Here is a 22,768-nt window from a genome sequence, read left to right as displayed (position 1 = left end):
ACAAATTTGTATTTACTCTGGTAATAACTCTGGTAATATCGACTTAGTAGACAGCCCTACGTCCACCCAATCAAAGCCGCGACTGGCGTGCACGCACGCCGGCGGTCGCGTGTTCCGCAGTATTCACTATGCGCTCCTATTCAGTGGTAACCTTTGCGCTCTTTATTTTCCGAGCGGCTGATTCTCTTCGGACCGGTGAGTGGTTTTTGAAATAAAACATTGACACTACTTATAATGAAAGTTATACTACGCATTCACTGATAGTCAAGGTTATTTTTGATATAGAAATAACGATAAAATGATTTACGAAAGTTTTTTTACGCGTGGTTGTAACCGGCACGTGGTATAATCGATCAGTCCTTGTTTATTGAACAATATAAAGTGTCTAAACATACAAACTCGTAGATGTTATTGAGAGTTGTTGACATTGAGACACTTGCTGAAAATGTATTTTTTGTTGGTAATCAGTCGCTGCAGTATTTATTTTATTGATAAGACGATGATGATGAGGAAAACCGGTTTAACTACTTATCACGAAGGTAGAATACTTTTATCGTGTAATTTTGTTCCGTTAAGTCGAACAGTTGAGTGGTGGAGAATGCCAAGACTACATCTGTACATATATAAGTTTTATATTACATACTTTAAAGCTGTTAATGGAAATACTTAATGGCACAGATTGAACTTCAAATTTTCTTTACAAGAAGCTGTTATTTTAAAAAATCCTAGATGATAAATGTATTTTTTATGAAGGACACTTAAATCTATTCTCTAACCTCTATTAATTTTAGTGAACTAACATCTGTTAGTCAGTCAGTCAACACAGTGTTTTATTTCAGTACATAGGTTGATTGATAGTCCCGCAACATAACTGACGACGCAAAAACTTTCTGCAAACTTAGTTTATTTGCATAGAAACTTGCCTATTTTCAGCTAACGTTAATTCATTGTTTAAAATCATCAGACAGATAAAAATTATTTATGTGTTATTTATCTCTGAAATAAGTAAGCGTTTCCGTTACAATCTGAGATTAAACTAACGATAATCTTAACTTATTTGGAACTAATCCGCGATTGAACAAGATAACGAAATCTGTTGACAGCAAAAGTACCTACCTACCAAATTGCATTATAATTATCTTATTGTTTGCATATTATTTGTACATTTTACGGTCTGCAAATGGAGACAGGTCGTCTCAAGGGCGCCCGCAAACTGTCTCAACTGTAGATATTACCTACTTACTTACGGCTTAGCAAAAATATTGCTTTAAAATCCAAAAAATACAATTACCTACATAAGTATTGATATAAAGCCCAGTTTCCACCAAAGCGTCGAGAGAGATAGTAATTCAAAACACATCAGTCGTCTCCTCTTCTCCCCGTTTTAGTAGGAATTGGCCTAACGAGCTGTTGCTAAGAAGCTACGGCCTATAAAATAAATAAAAAACATACCAACAGAATTCAAAACCTCCTCCTTTTGTAGAAGTCGGTTAAAAATATCTAGAGATATCGAACGCATTACAAATTAATTTTACTCGTATCCTAATGCTAGATCAGCAGTATTGGAATGACTTGGCAAAGCAGGAACTGGAGGAGGCTCTTCAGTTGAAATGGAACACCCGGACTGCCAAGAATGTGATCGTCTTCGTGGGAGACGGCATGGGGCCCAACACCGTCACGGCCACCAGGATGTACAAGGGCGGAGAATCACACAGGCTCGTGTATGAGAAGTTTCCACATATAGGACTTTTAAAGGTTTGACTACGAGTTTTTAAACATTTAGTCCGTCCAGACATTTGAACGTTTTGAGATTGCGCATCTGCAAGTTAAAAGACTTGATAGATTTTAAAGTAACGTAAAAGATGCTCTACATTTAGTGGTTGGCATGTATTTGTGATTGTAAGTTAAATAGCCGTGTGGTTTCGGCAGAGTAAACTACGAGTAAGACCAACCCCTGTTTCCCTTGAGGTATGAGTCACAGATACCGTATGACGTAAGAGGCGGCTAAGTGAGAAAATACCTATGCAAACATCATTAGATAAACCCAGTGTGGGGAATGTAGGGCAAATCCCTTTATTTGCCTTTAGTAAATTAGAGAGGATAGTGTTTAGGTATGCAGTGAAAACTAAAACCTGAAGATGATGAATATGGTCTCATTATTCTCATGAAAACTCTTCTTACAGACATACTCAGCAGACAAAATGGTGCCGGACTCTGCATGTACTGCAACTGCACTCTTCTCAGGAGTGAAGATCAACAAGGATACCGTCGGAGTGGACGCCTCGGTGATGAAGCAGGACTGCGCCAGGTCCCTCCTGCCAGAGGCCAGGCTGACGTCATTGGCGGCCGCAGCACTGGCGGACGGAAAGGCTGCTGGTGAGGTTTATTAGATCCATTTTTACAGATAAAATTATTATAATGCTTCTAAAACTCATAAAACTCATTTATTTCTGTAAGTAGGCTTTAAAAAAGCACTTTTACATGTCCCAAAATGAGTCTCCTTACCTTACCTACCCTGAAAATAAGGGATACGAGTTGAGCCAATTTAAATGTCTTAAAGGTAGTTCGGATAATAACTTGTGGTGGTAAAGTACCTACCTACTTTCCTACCTACTTAGATATGTATAGATGATTACGTTTTGAAAACATAAACACTATTTCAGGCATAAGCTTATTTGAACTATATTTAATTATGACTTAATCCTCAAGATTACAATACTTAAAATTAGCCCATTTATAGGTGGTTTAATTATTTATTTCCTTGTTCATGATTTTCTTGTTGGTTGTCGAAATAAATCCTTACTAATATAATATGCGACAAATTATAAACTACTATTTGCCTGTCGATAGGATGTGCGTCATTTATTTTGGCTGAAACCTGAAACGAACAAATTTGGATAGGAAACCACTACTCAAACGTTGAGTCGATTTACATAACAATAATGAACTACTTAATGAAAACATATTTACCATTGTTCTAGTAGAAGATAAAATCTTTATGATTATTTATTTATTTATTTTTACATTATTTAGCCATTAACTACATCTTTGATTTAAATAGTGTCTTCAATCCTCTTGAGATTTGTCTAGACACTATTGTTCTCTATACAAATAAAAATAAACGTTTTAGTATAAGCATTCACAACACTATTCAGTTATTATATTAAGGCACTTCAATACATAATCTTTGTGCCATTTGGGCTTATGTGCAATGACCCTAAAAGTACCTGGGTGCCTGCTTCACCATTTCCAGGTTTCGTGACAACAATGAGGGTGACCCATGCGACTCCCAGTCCCCTGTACGCTCATAGCGCAGACCGAGTTTGGGAGTGCGACGCGTTCATGCCCGAAACTGCCAAAGAGTGCAAGGATATCGCCAGGCAGCTTGTCGAGGATGAACCAGGAAAGAATTTGAACGTAAGTTGATGATCACCGAGCACTAAAACGTTGTTCTTTTGAAGAACTACTTAGAACAGTTGAACTTCAAACTCTATGTAGGTCTTTCAGAGGTGTTAGGTATTCTTACTTCGAGCCAGTGAAATGACAAGATAGAAGAAGTCAATTTCAACTTTAATTCGGTCACGAAAAAGTTTACAGAAAGTGGACTAGCTAGGTACTTGGTTACCTACAAACAAAACCACTTAGAATTTCCACTCTAAGGTTTTGAAATAACTCTTTATTTTCAGGTAATATTAGGCGGTGGCAGAAACACCCTGGCCGCATCGCCGAATGGCTCAACTAATGCTTGGGACTGTGCAAGAAGAGACGGACGCAATTTGATAGAAGAGTACAAGAAGGACAAGGAGTCCCGGGGACTCAAGTACAGCGTTGTCATGAATAACGGGGAACTTCAGAATTTTAACGAAAACGAGACCGATTACCTTATGGGTAAGTAGACCTATTAAACCTAAGCAAGCAGTTGTAAGAGATTTCTTTGTGATGACTAAAATATACCTAACTATTCGATACTTTTTCCAGGAATATTTGCGAACAGCCACATGGAATACGAGTACCAAAAAGACAAAGGCCCTGAGGGTATGCCTACCATTTCTGACATGGTGGAAGCGGCGATAAAAGTTTTGAGAAGAAACAGCAATGGATATTTTCTTATGGTCTGTATTTTCGCCATTTGTTTCTAATGATTGCCACTATTTCAGTGTTCTCACTAAATAAAATCGCTTCTCCTCAAGGTGGAAGGTGGTAACATAGACATGGCTCACCACCGCGGGCGCGCCAAAGTCGCCGTGAACGAGTCGGCAGCGATGGAGGATGCTGTCGCTTTGGCCATGACCATGATCGATGAAGAGGACACTCTGCTGATAGTCACCAGTGACCACACGCACACGCTGTCAATAAATGGCTATCCTGATAGAGGCACTAGCGTTTTTGGTGGGTATCATAGCTGGGCAATAACTCGTTAATCCGTTAATCGTTAATTAACGAAGTTAACATTTCTATTAACGGATTAACTTTTAAGTTAATGTTTCGAGCTCAGACTTTCGAATATTATGAAGGAATAAGGGTCTCTTCAATGACTAATTATTATTGAAATTACGGTTTTAACGTTTATTTAAAGTGACAGGTTTACAGACTGTATGCAACGAGATCAAATTGTCGAGTGTTTGAAACGTTCGATTTTAAGTTGACAGGAGGGCGGCGCGGCGCGAAGTTAGCTGCGATCTTCACTCTGGTTCCGCGCCTTTGACGTCATGAGTTGTTTTCTTGCGCCCATAGATGGCGCTAACATACCGCCAGCCTTGAAAGCTCATGATTGACTTTCAAAATGTAGTCCGGTTGTAGGTTCTTCGATCTTCGTTTAGTTTTATTGATTGTTGATTGAAGCGATGCAATCTTCATTTTCATTTGTTGTAGGAAGCGGAAGAGGACAAAGTTTTGAAAACGCCCGCTTCACTATTCCAGTCGATGTTCGAATGTTTGCGACGCGTGCAACTCCATCTTTGCCGGGAAAAATTTCAGCAATTCTTCCCAATCTCCACTTGAGTGGTGGTTGTTGATCGTCCTTGATTAAAACTAGACTATCCAGTTTTATTTCATTTGTGTTTGTCTTCCACTTGGTTCGAATTTGAAGCTCAGTGACGTATTCAGTGGCCCAGCGCTTCCAGAAGTGTTGGCGAAGCTGTTCGATCCTGTCGTAGCGTGTCAGGCGTCTAGTCTGTGCCTCGGTGATGTCAACAGCGGCTGGAGCGGTCAGGGGGCGGCCAATGAGGAAGTGGGATGGAGTTAAGGGAAGGTAGTCGGAGGGATCTGTGGATAAACATGATAAAGGACGGGAATTCAGGACGGCTTCGATTTGTGCTAATACCGTGCTAAACTCCTCGTATGTTAAATTAGCATTGCCTAGTATGCGTCTCAGGTGATACTTACACGATTTGACCCCTGCTTCCCAAAGTCCCCCAAAATGAGCAGAATAGGGAGGAATAAATTTAAATGTAATACCATCATTTGCAGCTAAATCGATTATTTTATTACAATTAATATTAGAATAAAGCGGAAATTCTTTTTCTGCACCGACAAAGTTTTTTCCATTATCGGAAAATATTTCTTGAGGTTTCCCTCGTCTAGACATAAAACGTTTTAAAGCTAAAATATAATCAGCTGTTGATAAGCTACTTACGAGTTCCAAGTGAATGCATCGTGTTACAAAACAAATAAATAGGCAGATGTAACCTTTAATTAATTTTGCACCTCGCCCTTTGCGATTGAGTATAAAGACTGGCCCGGCATAATCTACGCCAGTACGTAAAAAAGGAAAACCTGACTCTAATCGTTCCACGGGTAAATTTCCCATTATAGGTTTGAAAACATTGCCTTTCATACGAACGCACGTTACACACTGGTGTACTACCTTCCTGGCAAGATTTCTACCTGCTAGCGGCCACCAACTTTCACGGATAGTGCTCAACATGAGTTGAGGTCCCGCATGAAGTAACGTTTTATGTTGATATTCAAACAAAAGTATTGTAAATCGACTTTTGCTACACAACAACATCGGATGTTGTTTATCAAACTCAAAGTTGGTCGCATTACAAAGTCGCCCGCCAACACGAATTACTTTAGAACTGTCTAAAAATACATTTAAACCGATAACTTTATTAGATTCCTTGCATTTTTCTAAAGGCAATCCCTTGAGTAAGCTGTTATAAAGCGAGGGAAACGATTGCATCTGTGCGAATCGACACAACATTTGCTGCGACTCGCTCAACTCAGCGGCAGATAAGGAACCGGTTCGCCTCAGCTGTTTATTACGCGCGTTATAAATAAATCTAAGTAAGTAGGCCCCCGTACGTTTTAATCTGTTGAAAGATGAGAATCTATCAAAATCGAATATGTTTTCTGAATTGATGCATAAAGTACTTACGCTTGTAGTTTTTGTTTCAGGTAAGTCTTTACAATATGTCATTGGTTGTTTGCTAGGTGACCACTCAGAACAATGCAAGTAACTGGGACCATGCCACCATAAATTATTATTTTTGAGTTCGACAGCGTTTAAACCCCTTGACACTAAGTCAGCTGGGTTATTTTGGCTTTCAACATGAAACCACAATGTATCATTTGTTAGTTCATTAATTTCTGTGACTCGATTTTGGACAAATGTTTTAAGTAAATGCTGTGACATACTTAACCAACCAATGACGATGGTCGAATCTGTCCAGAAATAAACAGAATCGAATGTTAAGCTTAGAGACTCGATAATATTTTTATATAAGCGTGCACCTATCAACGAACCACACAACTCCAATTTAGGAATGCTGATAGTTTTAAGCGGTGCTACTTTACTTTTTGCACATAGTAAATTCATTCGTGTAGTGTTATCATTCAGTATTAATCGTACATAAGCACAAGCGCCATAAGCTTCCTGTGACGCGTCTGAGAAAATATGTAATTCTAAACGTTTAGTATGAATACTCCTTATGAATCGTGGAATTTTTATTTCGTATAAGTATTTTTTAATTGAATCAACAAAATTTGTGAACTTAATTGAGACATCGTTTGGAACGGGATCGTCCCAATCGAGTTTACACAGCCACAACTTTTGTAAAAGTATTTTTGCTACGATCACAATCGGCGCAAGAAAGCCTAAAGGGTCATAAATTTGCGAGACTACTGATAACATATTGCGTTTAGTCAATGATGACGTATCAAACGAAGTAAGTTGTGTTGTGAAATGAAATTCATCATCCCTATTGTGCCAGCCTAAACCCAATGTTTTGGTTTGAGTGTGTTCGCCTATAGCTAAATTCTTTATTTTCGCAGCGGTTGTGTCATCACAATTTAACGTCCACTTGCGTAATAAATAACCGTATTGGCCCAAAATGTATGACGTTTTTTCGCAGATCTCAATCAATGTTTTAGAATCGTCGTGTGATGTGAGAAGGTCATCTACAAAGAAGTCCTCCCGTATGACACGCGAGATCACTGCATCGTCGCATTCATGCGCAACTTGATGCAAACATCGTATACATAAGTACGGCGCCGACGCAGTACCATACGTTACGGTATTTAATTGATAAATGCCAATTGGATCTGACGATTTTTCTCGCCACAGTACTAGTAGTAGATTTCGTTGATCGGGTTGTATGAGTGTTTGTCGATAAGCCTTTTCAATATCAGCACATGCAACCCATTGGTGTTGTCTAAAGCGCAACAAAATTGAAAACACCTCATTTTGAAGCTTAGGGCCAATATGCTGAATGTCGTTTAGTGACTTTTTCGAAGTTGTAGCACAGCTAGCATCGAAAACAACCCTTAGTTTGGTGGTCGTGCTGCTCTCACGAAATACCCCATGATGTGGGAGGAAATAATGTGGCCAAGTGTACGTATCTACTTTAGTCATATGACCTAAATTGCGATATTCTTTCATGAAATCTGAATACATGCGTTTATAATCAGGTGTACGATCTAATTTTCGTTCTAATGCAATAAATCGTTTATAAGCTGTCGTATAGGAGTCACCTAAAGAATCGGCTGAATCTTTCAGTGGAATACGTACTGAAAATCTGCCGTCTAATTCACGTTTAGTTGTATTTATAAATATCTCTTCGCATTCACGTTCGGAATTAGTAAGAGTGTGTTGTTTTGATAACTCTTCTAATTCCCAAAACTTTTTTAATTGTAAATCTATACCGACATTTTGAATAAAGTTACATCGGACGGTATTATTTTTCGATTGCAATTTATTCGTATAAATAGGTCCTGAAATGACCCAACCTAATTTTGAATCTTGTAAATATAATCCCGATGCTAATCGTATTTTATTTTCGTTTAAAAGATCCCAAAAAACATCCACTCCAATCAATAAATCAACTTCAGAGGGTATATTGTAAGTAGGATCTGCAAGTTGAATATTTTCAGGTATTCGTATTGATTCTACGTTAATATTCATTGTTGGCAAGAATGATGTTATATTACATGGCAGAACATAACACCGAATAAGCGTATAAAAATCGTTTAATTTTGATCGTATATTTAAATCGCATAATTTATTGGATTGTGTGACCGACTGTCCCACTCCAGAAATTTGAACAATGGACTGTATATAATTCGTGTAATTTATTCGTTTACAAAACGCTTCTGATACAAAACAATGCTGACTACCGCTATCTAAAAGCGCGCGGGCTGTGTGTCGCTTATTGTTTTCGTCGATCACTTCTACTAGCGCGGTAGGTAACAAAACTTGTTCTGTTTGAGTAGTCAGCTGAGCTGTGTTTAAATTATCGTGACAATGCGAACCTAACGTTGAATGCATTACGGTCGACTCTATTTGAGATGTGCTTGACTGAGAGTTAACATTGCCAATTGTATTTTCTTTTAATTCTTTATGTAACAAGCTATTGTGTTTACATTTACACTGTTGGCACGGCCCGAAATAACAGTTTGTTATAGAATGGCCACCGCGCAGACAATTATGGCAAAGTTTCTTTTCATTTACTAATTTGTACCTATCCTCGATTGATAAATTCAAAAACATACTACACATATATAAAGCATGATTTCCGCGACACATCTCACAACAACGGTTACGTTTGGTCGTTTTCCCGTTATTTGTAGCTACATAACTCTGAGTGTGTGTTTGTGCTACCTGCGGTTTCGAATCATGAAATTGTTTACTTTGATATTTATTGTAATGAGAATTAGGGGGCTTGTGAAAACTATGAGCACTATTTGCGTTACTATTAACGTTCACCATTTCCAACAAATCAGCTCTATTTCTCAGGAATGTTAACAAGTCGTTTAATATTAATTTTCGTTTAATTTCTTGGCCTTGAAAACCAGAAATAAGTGTTCCCTTATAAGTTTCCCATTCGCGTTCGGTCGAAGAATCAAGTTTGCAGACAATTAAGTATATAATTAGTGTATCCCATGATTCTGTGGGCTCGCCCAACGATTTCAATGAACGTAAATTTCGCAAAATAGAATCTATGAGTTTTCTAATGAGCAACGGAGATTCCTTATTTATATTAGGTATCGAAAATAAGGCTTTGACATGGTTGTGCACCAAAAGTCGATCATTTTGAAATCTATTGTGTAACAATTCCCATGCGTGGGTATAATTTTCTGCTGTGAACTCTAATGCACTTATAACCTGTAAAGCACTACCGCTAAGTGATGACCGCAAGTAGTGAAATTTATGAATCGCATTTAAATCTGCCCGTTCGTGTATCATCGTTAAATACGAATTTTTGAATTCGAGCCAGTCATCATACGAACCACTAAAAGAGGGTAATTTGATGTCAGGTAACTTAATTTGTAACGATGCATTTTTGTCACTTGAAACCTGCGTATTTACCGAATTTTGGTTATTACTTTGGTCTTCTATAATTACTTTAGCGACAGAAACACTTCGAAAATATTGTTCTTCGAAGCTTTCGCGGTACTCAATATTTATTGAAAGATCATTGTCATCACAAAACTGTTCGATTTTATCTTGAATTTTGTAAAACTCATCAATAACTGATTCCAACTTCAAAATTCTTAAATTTAGTTCAACTGCTTGACATTTTGTAATAACCAAATTCTGAAATTTTAAAATATAGTTTTCAAAAGAAGTTACACGACCTTTCAGAATTCCTCTTTGTTTTTTGAGGTCTGAAACGGTTAATTTAAGTTCTCTAGAAGGCGAATGACTACCCTCTCTTGACTTCGGTACATTCAGCTTTGATCTATCGCTATCCTCGCTCATTTTGAGAAGAATTTAGGAAACAAAAGGTACTTACAATCGTATAGATCACCCCGACGCTCGTTGCAATAGGCAGACCCGGCACCCACCAACACGACAACGTAGGTAGGTAGTTGTAACGGTTGAAATATCGACTGAAATCCGCAAACGCGACACAATATTAGCACAAATCGATTAAAATAGGAAGGGAAAGGAGTGGTTTAACCTGACCGTTATTCCAGAGCTGCTTCTTTCACAGGGTTTCTCTCTTGACACGCAACAGGTATCGACTTCTGTGGTATCTATCTTGAATCCCGTCAGCTGGTGCGATGGAACATGTCATCCGGCGTGAAGGAACATGTATCGAGCTCAGACTTTCGAATATTATGAAGGAATAAGGGTCTCTTCAATGACTAATTATTATTGAAATTACGGTTTTAACGTTTATTTAAAGTGACAGGTTTACAGACTGTATGCAACGAGATCAAATTGTCGAGTGTTTGAAACGTTCGATCAAAGAGCATAAAAGAGTAAGAGACGGCACTCCATAGATATTTTTTGAGCTCACGCACACATATGCATTTTAGAGAACGACCCGCAAATCTTTACCAACCGCACAAACTACAGGCGGAGCTACCAACATAATGCCTTATTTTCTGACAGTATTAGTGACGTTCGTAATAACTTATCGATTATCGATACTTTGCTAGGGTTGTAATTGCATATCGATATCTAGTATAGGAACCTTCAATATTTTAATGATTACTATTTTTATTTTATACTATGTGTAAGTAAAACGAAGTTTTGTAACGTAAATTATTTATTTCGAAATAAAATAGGTATATTACAATAAGTATTGAACATGACATAGCAGTTGTAGGCATGAGGAATTATTGAAAATTATAACAAAGTACAGAAATGATAATTTTGTAAACTTTTATTTTCACAACTTTTTCTAAGAAAAAATAGGATTTTTATTTATTTCTTATCAGCTGATCGAACCTCAGCCTCAAGATTACTTTTCAATGCTTTGTTGCTGTGCTTTTTTACTTTTGTCAGCAAAATTGTTTTCACTTTTTATGAAGCTGTCATTAATGATTTTACAACTTTTTCTTAGAAAAAGGTAACTTAATATTTTAAACATCTTATCATAAATTTCTTTATTATGTTGTTGACATTTAAACCAACTAAAATTACAATTTGTACTCAACATTAAGAAAATGAATTTTCCAACATTTTCCATATATATCTGGTCGGCAATATGGTCATGATAAAATTGTTTAGCTTCATTTACGGTGGTACATAATTGAATTGTTGGATAAACGAGACTTTTTTTATCATGCCACCATTCGCGAAGAGATATATATGCATACAAATCATTGTCAACAGGAGTTTTCACGCTCAAACACTCTTCACAAATTAAACAAGAACTGTTCTGTAATAGTTTGGCAGCTAAATACCCGCTTACATATACTACTGGTTGGTTTTCAAGGCTACACAAATTTTCAATGGGCTGTTCTAAGTTTTCAGGGTCCGGGATAGACAACACAGGATAAAATTCAGTGTCTGTGGAATCTTGAACATTAATTTTTATTTCTGTTGTTTTTAAATTAGTTTTTAAAATGTCTTTATATTCCAGCATATGTTTATTGTTGTCTGCTTCACAATTAGCACTTCTGCTATGAGGCACTTTCAGCCCAGTAACCATGCTTGTTTTAAGCGCTGCAGTAAAGTGCGTGATAGTGGGATTTCTATTGGTTACACTGTGTTGCCTAATGATTCCAAATAAGTTTTCCAGAGAGTCTTGGTTAAACTGTCTAAGGTTCATATATTTAAACCCTTCATTCTTTAACTTTTCCCAAATATCGTTTAAGGATTTGATAGATATTTGATATCCCTTTACGCATTTAACATTTTTTAGTATCGTGTTTTCTGCTGTTATAAATTTTATGGTTTTTAACTTATCAGTATAAAAGGTCCAAGACTCAATGTGATTACTTGATGTGGAAACATTTTCCCGGATCCCTTTCTTTACGTCATTTAAAGATGATGGCCCATTTGTACAATCAAATAGTTTATCTAACTGTTCAATCACAAATGCTGTATCATTGCAATCAGAAACTTCTTTCCATGCCATCATTTTTAAAATAGCTGCCACGGTATTACTCAGAGCATGCGCAGCATACTTCACCCTCATCTTAGTTTTGAATGTTGGATTTACAATGGTACTATTCAGTTTTTTAAAATTTAAAAAAATTCTGTTGTGTTCTTCTGCAACTACCAAATGCCTCCATTGTGCAATTTTTCCATCGAAAGACATATTTCCACTTTTAAAGAAATTGTTTCGTAATGATTTGAACAAGTGAGGGATGTCATAGATTATAAAAATTTTGTCATTATTTACAGAGAAAAAGTTGCTATCTATGCCTTGTCCACAGTTTCTTTTTAACATGTTAAGAGCTCCTATATTTGTAGATCCCTGATCACAAACTGTTGTTAGAACCATAAATCCGATTTCTTTTAATTTTTTGATGATGTCCGATATAATTTTTGCCAGTTTTGCTGTTGATATTGTGCCTTCCACAAAATAGTGCGCAATATATTGTTTGTATTTATGTTTAGCACCCTGTATCATAAACACTAACGCATGGTCTGCAATTTTCTTTTCTCGTCCCATGTTCTCGCCCTCTCCATAATCCACGTAGCCATCCACTTTATCAGCAATTTCGTTATAAATTATCCGTTTCTTTAACGCCATCTCGTCAAATATTAACGAGCAATATTTATTTTCCTTTGGCATACTTGATGCTTTTGCCTCTAACATATCAATTATATTTTTATTTATACCAGGCTCCATTGGTATATTTTTTAAAATCCTTTGGAGCGTTTTAGTGCTTGGTAGCGTAAACAGCTTTTGCATATAGCGGTATGCTTTAGGGGACCGTTTAAATATAGCCAAAGCATATATTTTGTTGGCTAAAGTCCACCTTTTTCCTTGTGACTTTTTTTTGTTATTCTGCACTACATCCTTTACTAACGATGTCAGCACTTCCGAATCTAACTTGTCTAAATTCACTCTTGACTTCGCAATATTCCTTATTGTTTTTTTTGCATTTTGTAACTGTCGCCAAAGCCTCTTCTCTTTAATTGTAAATGTTGATGAAGTGTCTGTAATAAAAACATTTCCATTAGTAAAAAAAACAACATTAAAGCAAATTGAATTGAATATTGGTTAATTAATCAGCAATTTTACTTAGTTTTTTAAATTAGGTATGTTTTATCTTACCTTTCATTTCAATGTTTTTCTTAGGTCTTTTATAACTGTGGACTAATATTTCTGCCTGTGCATCTTGATGGCAAATGTTTTTATCATCTGAAATATTATAAATATGCAAATAAGTTTAAAATTTATTTTGTTGTTTTATGAAACATATTATTTCCAAATCAATCAATCATTATCAAGTTTTTAAAAAATGCAAAGACAGGATAATGATAGCTCTTCTCATAAAATATGAAGCGTGGGCCCACCTTCAATAACAATGACATAATATTAAATTAAAGGCATTTAGAGGTTTTAATGTTCTGCATTCTGGATGCGGTCTGCGGGTATGTCAAGACAATCTGTAAGTGGTCGTGATAAGGCAATCAGTCACGTGTGCTTTGCGTTCTTTGTTCGTATCCGCACGGTCAAATCGCATTAATATAAAATGTACAGAAACCTAGAATGTTGTACATATAAGTTCATTTTGACCTGACTGCAGACTGCAGAACGCATCCAGGGTGGCATTCTTTAGTTTGAGGGAAGGCATATTTTAGAAGGTAAATAATTAGTTTGTACACTTACCATGAGTAATGGGTTTATAGGTCATATGTTCTGGTGCATTGGAAGTAGAAGGAAGAGGTTCAAAAGTTGTTTTCGCAGAAATACCAGAATCTGGTATATTCACAGCTCCCAAACATGTTGAATTTAGTTGTTTGGTTGTAGTTGTAAGGGGAACTGAAAGCAGATAATGAAATGTGAATTGGGTAATAAAATGTCATGTTCTTACCCAACTTTAGGGTACAATCAGTCTAGTACATGTCTTGCTCACATTAAAAATTACTAGCTTATAAATATTATTAAACTAGCTGACCTGGCTAATTAATGTAGATTGCCTAAAATTTTTCAAATTGGTCTGGTACTTTTTTTGAAGAATTTGTATTACACAAATTACTAAAGTCCCTCTAACTCAACACACATTCTAAGCTAAATTGTGTTACGAGTGGGTTTACTACAATATTCAAGCTGTGGGGTTCTAACCCGCACTTTAGGCTATCTTGGCTTCGAGTTACGGAGCCGATCAAATACAAACAAACAATTAAATATTTCCTTTTTATATTATTAGTATAATTTTAGATAAACATACCTCGTTCAACTGGATTTGACTTCTTTGGAATGCAATATGAATGATCATAAAGAACTGTAACAAAGTATAGATATAATTAATAATTGAAATTATATATTATTTATTGATAAGCATACAACACATGTTTGTGGTTACAAAGAAAGAACCTTGTTAAATTGCATTCGGTTGGTTTGTTTTGGAAACCAAAGAAAATTAATTAAGACATCTAAATAATTCAGAAAAATTGATAGTAAATTAAATTTAAAAAATATAATTGAAGTCATCATCATACCTGTCTTGAGGTTTTCTTTATTGGAGTCTTTTACATGAAGAGGAAACTCTGTCAAAACTTCATCTGGCAAGATGGGATTGCTCAATTCCAGTGTTGGAATAGCTGAGTTCTTCAGCCGAGTTCCTTTGGCATTGAAGGATTCAGGAGTGAAGTGCCCACCACAAACAAACTTCAGTTGGTGTAACTTTTCAATAGGTACATATGCTAAGTCTTCTATGCCAGCATTTTTAACCCACATTCGACAACTGAAATAAGAAATACCTATTAGAAAAGAAAAAGAATAACAAACTGAAATTTATTCATCAACTAATTTCTTTTAGTATTGTTATGCAATTCATTTACAGAGTACGAAACAAAATACTGAAATTAAAAATTGGTTATGGTTATTTACTGTATGATTAAAAATATTAATCCCAGCCTTTAAGTTTACACAATCAGTAAAATTATCTTGTAATAAATGAGTGTTATTAGAAACTTACCGGTCAGAATCCAGAGGAAACCTACTCAAAAGTAAGGGTGATCCACCACGACTTCGCCTCTTATTACAAATAACGCACTTCTTGTTGTTTCTACTCTCCATTATCAGTAGAAGCCTAAAATGAAATAGGTATTAATTAAACAAAGCCTATAATTTCTCTCCAACCAGTGTCAATGCCCTGGTTCATGCATTTACCAGTTTTGAAAGTACATTTACATTTTCATCACATAGGGTTGTTTTTAATGAAAAATAGATTTGTAATAGATCTAATATTTCAAGTAAGTAGATAACATACCCATTAAACAGAAAAGTAAATAAGAGTTTAAACTTCTGTAGAAGTTGAAACACAGCTTATTTAAAAGAGTCTCTATCTCACAAAAAACATAACACTGAACAGCAAACTTTATCACGCCCGATACGGAGGAACTTAATCAACTCAACGTAAACGACAGAAAAGTTTATTTACAGTAATATTGCACCAAATCTGAGAAAATAACTTCACACGAATCAATTCGCCGGTTTAAAACTCAAACTCAATTGACAGACATTTTTTTTCATTTGTCAAACTAACAATACTACCAACATAAGGACACTAACAATTATTTTTAGTATGGTGGTATTGATCCGCGGGTTCCCCTGCTATAGTGAAATCAATCCAAAATGCACTTTATTACTTAAGGGATAAGGTTGTATATCAATTGCTACATATAGAGACTAGTTTTTGTATGAGAAGTGTCTACCCACTGCGTTCGATTTTAAGTTGACAGGAGGGCGGCGCGGCGCGAAGTTAGCTGCGATCTTCACTCTGGTTCCGCGCCTTTGACGTCATGAGTTGTTTTCTTGCGCCCATAGATGGCGCTAACAGTTAACTTTAAGAAATGTTAACGGAGTAGTTAACTTCCGTTAAATTAGCCTAAGTCCGTTAATCGTTAATCCAGTACCTACTATTTACCTAAAAGATACCGCAGGCACCGCGCCGTGTCGCGAAAAACGCGTTCTGACAAGTAGATAGGTACGTAGGTTCGGGCTTCCAGAACTTCCAGAACCCAAAACAACAGTTTTTGTATGCAACGATATAAAAAATGCAATTTTTTATCACGTGTTAACGCATTAACGATTAACGTTAACTTGCGTTAAATCTTCCGAAATGTAACGTTTTAACGTTTTACGAAGTTAATTTTTTAAATACGGATTAACGATTAACGAAGTTAACTATTTGATTAACGGTGCCCAGCTATGGTGGGTATTCAAGGATATTCAAAGTTGCAACACACGGAATAAAAGATGTTTAGCGACGCTTTCTCCAGTGATCAAATTGGATAAGTTTATAAGTTTTCCAAGCATAGGTAAGGCTAAGATCACCAACATTTTTATCTTCCTAGGGTAGACACAAAGGAACATAAAAATGCTTACAAGTTTACAACCTATCAATCTACAGTAATTTCAACATTTCTTTCAGGGATTGCTCAACCATCCTATGACGGCGTGAACTACACAACGTTGTCCTACGGCGTTGGAGGTCCAGAGGCTTTCCAGTTCTATGTGAAGACCGTAGACAATGAGACGACGGTGATGCGACGAGAACCGTCGCTTGAGGACACCGAGAGTATGGACTACCACCAGATCGCTGCCATACGCGACGTGGAGAGCGCCCACGGAGGTGGAGATGTGGCTATTTATGCTAGAGGTAAGCCCATGTTGTTCTTACTTTTCTAAGTGAATAACAACAAAATAGCTTAGAAGAAATGAAACAATTTTGTTTAATAATTCTTGCTTAGGAATGTAGCATTCGTTCACTAGTTCTGCAGATAAGATATAAGGCTACTGAATGTTAGGAGGAGAACAAGAAATAATAAATTCCTATGTCCTCGTGCTCGAACCAGTAGAAAAGCGTAGTAGGTGCTGAAAAAGAAGTGGGTTGTAACCTACCACTATTTCTTCGCTAAACAGAAATCTTTGCATGTTTTTGTTCAGACGACCGCTGCAAGTTAATGTAAACAAACACGTTGCTTAATCTTATTTAGGTAGTTGCAATGTAATAAATAGCTGTTTTGTAAAAAAAAATAGGTAGGTAGAAGTGCTGGTGACTATATCATAATAGGGATGTTTCCTGGGTCAAAAAGCAAGAGTTTTAATTAGTCCGTCAGTTAACTTATCAAAAAATACTCTACACGTTTTTTTTCACTTTTTCAAACTAATGAAAATTTAAAGAGATAAAGCGCGCCAAAGTTCATAAGAAGAGGCCCGTGACGTCAATGCTTGCATAAAAGTGCCGCACGTTGTGACGTCGTGCGGAACTTCAACGCACCATAACTATGTAATTATTTGTTAGATTGACAAATAAAAATATATCTTTGTGTCCAATATTTTTTGATATTAAACATGACGGACTAAAAAAAAATTTTTAGGAAACTAGCCTATTGAACACTTCCAGGGCCGCACGCGCACCTGTTCCACAACGTGCACGAGCAACACTACGTGTACCACGCCGTCATGCACGCCACCAAGTGGGGACATTCCGGTGCCATCTCATGCGCAGCGAGCATCGTAACGCTCGTGTCTATGCTCATTACTGTAGTTGTTCAAACATTTTAATGTTCCTTTTTATTAGCGTCACAAAATAGGACATTTATAACCAGTATTGTAGTTACGTAATAATGCAACGTGGTATTATAGTGAGATTCCTTCTAAAACAATAATAATTTCCAAATGTAGCGCAATTAATGATGAGTCAGTTGTTGTTAACATACATTTTGGTTTTGCATTTTTATTTACATATTTATTTAGTATATAGGTACTAAATTAATTATTATAATGTATTTTATAGTACGGTATATTTTTTTAGTGAAAACATAAATCAAGAGGCTAAGTAGGTGCTTACTTAATTTCATGCAATAAAAGACCATATTTTAAAAGCTTTGCTTTATTGTCTTAAATACGGACATCAATTATTGTATAATTTGAGTATCTTCTATTTACTCTATACCATTTAAATAGCATTAAAAGAGGTGTATAAATTGTAAAAAATCTTACATTAAATAAAATTTGTACTCACTATTGAGTTTGTTTTGTAATGTTTAAGTAAACTAAATCGTCACAAATCTCATAATTCGTTAAGGACATAAAGAGTAAATACCACATTGGAATAATGTATTAAATACATATTAACAACAAAATTACGATAAGTAAACACTCCAAGTCTCCAATCACTCAGCTTTAGAATAAATAGCAACACATGCCTCAAGTTATAATTATACACAACCAAACCTGCGCGCGCACACGACTTTCTCAGTCACGATAGTCGTTAAAGGAAAAAAATGCAATCGATTTTAATCCTGACTCAAAGAAAAACGATGAAAGTATTAGAAATTTTAGATCCTTTCATAATATTAAAACTGAATCGATTTATTAAAACAAATAATATAGTAGTGATTGCACACTATCTATTAAAGTTTTCTACAGAAAAAGTACACCCTGTATTCTACCAAATTCATTTCATCCGTGAATTTAAAACTTTTCAGTTACAATTGAAATAATCCACTCCGTGTAATAATTACAATAACAGTATAATAATATAAACATGTATAAATATAAGTAGTAAGCCGTGTCCGCGCAGGTCCAGTTACAGGATTACACAGTTCTACACAGTGGCTTACACTTAGCCCTAACATTTTGGATTGGACCCCTACACAACTCTTCAGTTTCTATCCCATGGTTTTCTTTAGTACGACACCAATGATGATTGCCCCAGCCAACGCGAGAAGTGCCCATTTGAGTGTGTTGCTGAAAACAAAAACAAAATAGTCAAACAAAGGCATTCAAAATACTATTAATTTGCAAATAGGCGAATTCCCATAATCAGTACGGCCAAATACATTATTAGAAATTATATACAACCCGGTCAAGTTATCTGCGCACCTGGCAGCTGTGACGTCACTACAACCAGAGTAAATACAAATGAGTAAGTTATCTTCATAGAAACGCACCGGGCGCGGTTTGTATGTGAGCGCGCTAATACGTATGCGGCGCGCGCGCACACACTGACAAAATTTAGCGTGGATTAGCGGGGAGCCAGTCGTGGTTGCGCCGAATTTTGTCAGTGTGTGCGTGCGCGCCGCATGCGTATATTGGCGCGCTCACATACAAACCGCGCTCGGTGCGTTTCTATGAAGATAACCTACTCATTTGTATTAACTCTGCTACAACGCTCTGGTACGAACGGGGTGAACGCGCGGATATGTGCGAGTGAGTGCGAGGGAGAGTAGCATGTCGCATTCCAGTTAGGTGCGCAGTTAACTTGACCGGGTTGTAGGTACGTCGTAAGTACCTACTTGATTAACATCGCAATCTGGTATTGATTTCCTATTTGCAAATTATTTCATTTTCTACTTATTTATTACACAAAACAAAATAAACAAGTATTTACTTACATAATAACTATTTACAGTTTTATACATTAGGTAACGTAATTGCTATATATACATATTTGGTACCGGTAAGTGTATCTAATACACTTCACTATGCGACAATATTAATTAATGACATGATAATTTGTATACTCTACGAAAATTATTATAAGATACAAATACAAAATCCTGCACTGTGACACCTTTTTGAAGTTAAGTTTTTTTTATAAAACACACGAAATAAAAAGAAAGAAATACAAGATATAATAAAAGAAAAAGAGACATCACAATTTGGGCGGTCTTATCGCTTGGACTATATTCCAAACAAATTGAAAGTTTTGCAACGAATAGCACAAAAACGTGCTAATAACGGCATTTCAGTCACCCAAAAATAAAAGTTATTACTTAATTAGCTGCTTAATAATTTTAAGTTAAAAGAATACAATTCGATTTGCCTAAAATAAAGTCGCTAAAACTATCACATTTATTTACATCGTAATAATGTCAATATTTTTACTTATCTAGTTACGTACATAAGTATGTATTAAATTACGTCATCGAACAGGAAACTATTCATATTACGTCTATAAATATCGAGTAAATGCATCTTCCTTTTGTTCCAATTAATTTAACCTTGGCATTAATTGCTATATTAACAGTCACTATAAAAACAATTTACAGTGTCTTGACGCAGAATGTGTACTTAAATGCGCACTTTACTAAACAAATGTACAGGCTGAAGAATTTGATTCTATAAAATTAGTTGTAAATTAGTAGTGCACATTTTGCGTCGGACCCAATTTAAAAGCTATAAAACATATAAAGGTTTCACTAAAAGCGACTGTCAAAGATCGATCTACCCGCAACAAGCTACACCAAACTGGCTACAAAACAAATGAAAACTAAAACCTTGGCGGAGGAGACGGCGGCCTCCTTCTCCTTAAAACAAATTTTACATGTTAATTTACTCTAGCTACCTCGCTATAACTACTCACAAGTGGCAGGCAAAGTGTGAACCTTTCATTACCGCATGGCAACCCACGCGGCCGCCTTGAAAAGGAAAACTACCTTCAATATTTTTCTATTGGTACATTTATCAGTATGGGATTTAAAAAAGAGTTTAAATGTTATAATATACACATTGTAGTTTGATTGAGCTTTAAGAAGGGAAAGCAATTCAAATACTAACTGCTAAGACTCCGTTTAATCTGTAGAGGTAGGTACACTAATCGGTTTCATAAATAAATGCAAATGAAGAACCTTTCAGTAGGGACCACAATAGCGTCGCATCTCCTCTCTGCCTTTGGCGTCTTCGGTGTTTTGTAAGAAGATCTTGGGTGTCTTGTTCGACTATCGTTAAATTAAATAATGTAAACAAACAAAACAAAAACAAATAATCTTTTATGTGAGTACAATAAGAAAAAAAGAACCTGCAGGAAGATCCATCAAATGTTCTCCATGTTTTTGACTCAGTTTTGGGAATGCTGCAATTCAATTAGAAAGATTTAAAGAATGTTCTTTGAAATAAAGTATGAATGAATTTAATTAACAATTAGTCATAGTAACCTTGCAAGATTGCAGCTGGGACATGGAGTACTGAAAAATGTTTTTTATTACATTATTAAAGTGATATAATAATTATCATGTAATATCAAGTAAGAAGTATTACCTAAAATATTATCAATTACTAGCTAGAAACTAGAAGAAAACAAAAATCTCCACAAACCAACTATCTATTTACCCTTGCTAAGTAAGAAACCTAACATTTATCAAAACTAGGTACATTTACACATAATATTATCTAGCATACTAAGCTTAGTTAAAATAAAAACGAATTATAATCATAAGCCAGTACAGATAACAGCACATCAAGCTGAAAACTGTGGCATCATAATAACACATGCTATTTTTTAACCAAATGATATATAAATAAATATGCATGGACATTTTACACTGCACCTCTAGTCCCAAACTAAGAAAATCTTGCACTTATACAAATATTATTATGTATTGTTTGATGTGCTGTTGATTGTACCAACATTGCAGCAGTTTACTATCAGTGCTGGAAAAAATCTAAAATAATTTACACTGACTTACTGCTACTCAGGTTTTACCTACTTCAAATTAAGAAAACCTCTACAAATAATATTTGTATGTATGTTAGTAAGAATAATTCGGTAAATTAAGAACTAAAGATAATAAATTACAGAAAAACCTGTAACTCTTTGCAGGTGAACATTTTTTACAACTGCAAAATAAACATTGAAAGCAAATCTTAGTGGCAATAGTATTTGAGCTTGTAATAACTAAAAAAATAAGTGAGAACTTACCAGTTTTGTGGAACATCTTTTCTTTTTTCAGCTGCTGGTAAGGTCCCAATTTTAAATTTCTTCAACAGTTCTCTGAAATCAAAGATACATGACCACAATATTTTTTCAACACATTACACATGTTGTTAGACTATAATTCAACCTTTATTACCTATCTAACATCTTAAGCAAGCACACACTATTGTGCCTAAACATAACTATGTAGTTTTGTATTTAGCACTTACCTAGCATCTTCGCTGTGACCAACGTCTTCAAAAGGCTGGGTGCCGTCTTTTCCAGCATTTTCTAATAATGTATGTTCGCCTCCTGGGTGCTGAAATTAATATAACACCTTACATTAATAATACTATTGTCATTTTTTAAACTACACTGTACAGCCACTAAGTAAATGAATGTATAGATATTTATTATTTACTTTGGACTTTTAAAACAAAACATATTGCTGTTAATTTACTAGAACTGACCTATATATAAGTTTAAATTTCTTACCTCCTCCAAAAATTTTGTGACATCGTAAACATCGTTGTGAATTATCATCCACAAACTTTTCTTACTTTTGTGCTTTTTTACTTCACTGATACTAATTTCAGTAGTCATTTTATAAACTTGTGAATAACTATTTTGAATTTGAATTGAAATTACACTAGTTTGTGCAACCTTTCACCAATAATTTCTGAAAAGCTTGAATGAAATGAAATGT

General features: G+C 35.6%; 2 protein-coding genes across 3 annotated transcripts in view; one reads left to right on the top strand and one right to left on the bottom strand.

Annotated features, from left to right (window-relative positions):
- The window catches only part of LOC135078127 (alkaline phosphatase), a 25,988-nt gene extending 7,602 nt beyond the window's left edge, over positions 1–18,386 (top strand). The window contains exons 1-9 of one of the 2 annotated variants that reach the window (XM_063972709.1): positions 86–195; positions 1,553–1,755; positions 2,184–2,376; positions 3,254–3,417; positions 3,687–3,888; positions 3,979–4,112; positions 4,191–4,389; positions 16,792–17,019; positions 17,767–18,386. In XM_063972709.1, coding sequence (XP_063828779.1) covers positions 129–195; positions 1,553–1,755; positions 2,184–2,376; positions 3,254–3,417; positions 3,687–3,888; positions 3,979–4,112; positions 4,191–4,389; positions 16,792–17,019; positions 17,767–17,927 — 1,551 coding nt within the window. In that variant the 5' untranslated portion in view covers positions 86–128 and the 3' untranslated portion in view covers positions 17,928–18,386. Of the gene's footprint in view, positions 1–85; positions 196–1,552; positions 1,756–2,183; positions 2,377–3,253; positions 3,418–3,686; positions 3,889–3,978; positions 4,113–4,190; positions 4,390–16,791; positions 17,020–17,766 lie in introns of those variants that run through there. The other variant, XM_063972710.1, reaches the window with a different exon arrangement.
- LOC135078130 (cytochrome b5) lies at positions 18,240–22,768 on the bottom strand. Its single transcript, XM_063972715.1, has 4 exons — positions 22,558–22,768; positions 22,293–22,381; positions 22,069–22,140; positions 18,240–19,115 (listed from the first exon to the last, which is right to left on the bottom strand). Exons 1-4 carry the CDS (start codon positions 22,663–22,665, stop codon positions 19,037–19,039), a joined length of 348 nt encoding a protein of 115 aa, XP_063828785.1. The 5' UTR covers positions 22,666–22,768; the 3' UTR covers positions 18,240–19,036.

Source organism: Ostrinia nubilalis, chromosome 14 (genome assembly GCF_963855985.1).
Source record: "Ostrinia nubilalis chromosome 14, ilOstNubi1.1, whole genome shotgun sequence".
Lineage (NCBI taxonomy): Eukaryota > Metazoa > Arthropoda > Insecta > Lepidoptera > Crambidae > Ostrinia > Ostrinia nubilalis.
This window is presented reverse-complemented; position numbering and strand designations above follow the sequence as displayed.

Coding starts and splice junctions, on each gene's coding strand:
- LOC135078130 (XM_063972715.1), bottom strand. CDS start 22,665: ATGACTACTGAAATTAGTATCAGTGAAGTAAAAAAGCACAAAAGTAAG. Junction 22,382..22,557: donor TCACAAAATTTTTGGAGGAG/GTAAGAAATTTA, acceptor TATTAATTTCAG/CACCCAGGAGGCGAACATAC. Junction 22,141..22,292: donor GGTCACAGCGAAGATGCTAG/GTAAGTGCTAAA, acceptor CTTTGATTTCAG/AGAACTGTTGAAGAAATTTA.